The following is a 2633-nucleotide window of genomic DNA, read 5'->3' as shown; positions in this document are numbered from 1 at the left end:
GCCCTTAAACAAAAGAATCCTTTAAATCATGAAAGAAATTTAATAATCTAGAAATTATATAGTATGATAGTTTTACTTCAAATTCAATAGATTTAAAAAAAAATAGAAATATCATGATTTTATATAAAAAATATTCTACTTCAATTCCAATAAAAAAACCTTAAAAACATATACACCACTAGATATACTTTTCTTTTTAAAATTATTTTATACTTCAATTTTAAAGTCAACATAAGATTAAAAAGCCTTTAAACTTACAAATCCCACAATACTTTTCTCTAATTTCAAACAAAGTTAAGGGAGAACTCATGTAGTTAGACACACGAATAACCCATATTTAAATTTTAGTGGAGCTTTAGAATATAATAATAGTAAACGCAATATCTTTAAAAAAAAGGACACTTTCAATTATAGATCATGCAAATGAAAATGGAAAGGGATCTTTTTATAGTCTACCATAAGATGGTTTATAGTAAGTAAATATGGAACCACCCCTACTCCTTGTAGGAGGCAGGTCTACAGAAAACTTAGTCATATGAAACTACCCCTATTTCTTGAGGATGCACCTTACTGTACTAGAAATGAGACCTACTTATCTTACTATGACAGATTTAAACTTGTGACCTCTCTTTCAAGAAAACAAATTCTTTTATGACTTAAAAGATTATCTTTATCTACAATACAATAATAAAGACAATGTCTTTAAAAAATAAGTAGAGTTTATTTCCAATTGCAATTTATGACTAAAAAAATTTATCATTATCCCTTCAGTAATTACTACTTATACAGGGTTATCCCAAAAAACATCTCCACAATTTCTTGGTGATCAGATTACAGTAGATGAAGCTACTGTATACAGATGAAAACTTAACTCTAGCATGCAAAAACTAAAATTGATGTTAGTAAGTCATAGACTGGTGGTGTGGAGGGATAAGAATGGGCCTGCCAACCAAAGCCTCTTCCCTCATCTTCCTCGTATTCAATTCTCTGTACTCCTGACAAAATGCACAGGACCAACAAAAACAATGCACTAGCCAATCTGGGACAGGCTTCTCTGAGAGATTATATCTGTCCCTCAGTTTTGTTCTAAACCCAGATGAATAAATGCATCCCAAACAAGCAATCTGTTGTAAAATGTACCACACAATGGAAGCTGTGATGCCTGAAGTTTGCCCATTATCCATTTCCTCTGCTAATTTCCCAAATAGAATACAAGGGCAGAAGAATCCAAACAAGCAGGTGGGTACATCCTCTTCACAGTGAGACAGCCCTGTGCTCCAGCCTTGCTGCATATCTATCCAAATGGGCACTCCAGGCGCAGGAACTGGATCCATGTACTGTTGGTAAGAATTGCTCAGTCCATAAGCTATAGAATTCTGGCTGATTTCACCAGGCTCACTTTCTAGGTCTTGGGGTAAAGGAGGAGCACTGGGTTGGATGTTTGAGATGCCTTGGAAAGGTATTGCAGGAAATGGGTTTAGGTTTGAACAGGTATTGTTCTGACAATGCTGGCAGTGGCCACAAGCAGGAGTAGTTCCACCCCCATCTCTGGTTTTCCCCTTTCTTCCCCTCTTTTTTGACCATTTCTTGGCTTTCTTCACCACCCACATTCTTGAGTCCACAAGCAACCTGGTTCAAATTACACTAGTGATATATGACAGAGTGTGATCTGAAACGTTGATGAATTTTTCTTCAGCACAATCGAATTCAAAAACAAGAAACAATAAATTGTGAAAACTTGATATCAGTAATATATATATTTAAGAAAAACACCTAACTGGAAATCTTTCACCATTGCCTGTTCTATGCTTACCTATGGTTTTCTACTTTCAGATTGCAGATGGTCTAGCCTGGGATCCTGTCACAGAGCATGTAAATATATTGCAATGAATCAGGATCCAAGATCTATTTTCATTCAACTATTTCCTCTTTAAATATACTGCAACGTATCAGGATCCAAGATTTATTTCAGTCAGCTATGACCTCTTTAAATATACTGCAATGAATCAGGATCCAAGATTTATTTCATTCAACTATGACCTATTTGCATTGACAGAAGTATGAATCTACATGACACCCACAAAACTGCTTTCAATTAAAATAACAGTCTGCAACTTGATTTGGAGTCTATGATACTTACATTAGCAAGTGCATGATCAATAACTTGCTTCTACTCACTCTGATATACATCAAAGGCTCAGCTCCCCTGCTGTTCTGTCAGATAGCCGTGAAGTAGGTATACAAGCATTAGGGTTGCATGGATATTTTAATGGCAACTTTGGATTCTTTTCCAAGGTAACCTCGAAACTGATGATTCTGATTGCAGTTCAGACCTTGTGTAATATGGATTGGGCATCGCCCTGTCTAACGGTAAAATGGACCATTGCGCGGCTAAATTTGACCAGGCTCAAAATCATACGCAAATTACGCTAAATATAAAATAATAAATTACATAGGTAGGGGTTGAATAATACAATATAAAATATTATAATAAAGATGACTCATTTAGTTAAAGTTTACTTTGAGGGCTTCGGCCCTAGTCCTGAGTTCGAGTCCCCGGCTGTGTTAACTCTGTGTGTGTTGCTACCTTGTGAGTGGGTCGTACACACTGGGGGATTAGTCTTGCTTCGGCA

The 2633-nt window shown here is 35.9% G+C and overlaps 1 protein-coding gene across 3 annotated transcripts; it reads right to left on the bottom strand.

The window, feature by feature from the left end:
- Positions 1 to 558: 558 nt before the first annotated feature.
- LOC131049785 (cell number regulator 10) lies at positions 559 to 2375 on the bottom strand. 3 transcript variants are annotated; one of them, XM_059220237.1, is made up of 3 exons: positions 2141 to 2375; positions 1814 to 1858; positions 559 to 1669 (listed from the first exon to the last, which is right to left on the bottom strand). In XM_059220237.1, the coding sequence occupies exon 3, from the start codon at positions 1608 to 1610 to the stop codon at positions 900 to 902; it is 711 nt and encodes a 236-aa protein (XP_059076220.1). In that variant the 5' UTR covers positions 1611 to 1669; positions 1814 to 1858; positions 2141 to 2375; the 3' UTR covers positions 559 to 899. The 3 variants fall into 3 exon arrangements, with proteins under 3 accessions (XP_059076220.1, XP_059076219.1, XP_057839842.2); XM_059220236.1 differs by having other exon boundaries at positions 560 to 1690; XM_057983859.2 differs by having other exon boundaries at positions 702 to 1629; positions 2141 to 2374.
- Between the last annotated feature and the right edge of the window lie 258 nt (positions 2376 to 2633).

The sequence above is a fragment of the Cryptomeria japonica genome, chromosome 5 (assembly GCF_030272615.1).
Source record: "Cryptomeria japonica chromosome 5, Sugi_1.0, whole genome shotgun sequence".
Classification (NCBI taxonomy): domain Eukaryota; kingdom Viridiplantae; phylum Streptophyta; class Pinopsida; order Cupressales; family Cupressaceae; genus Cryptomeria; species Cryptomeria japonica.
Note: the sequence above shows the minus strand (reverse complement) of the source record. Positions and strands in the feature narration are given on the sequence as shown.

What these genes read in the sequence shown, in the direction of transcription:
- LOC131049785 (XM_059220237.1), bottom strand. Translation starts at nt 1,610, where the DNA reads ATGTGGGTGGTGAAGAAAGCCAAGAAATGGTCAAAAAAGAGGGGAAGA.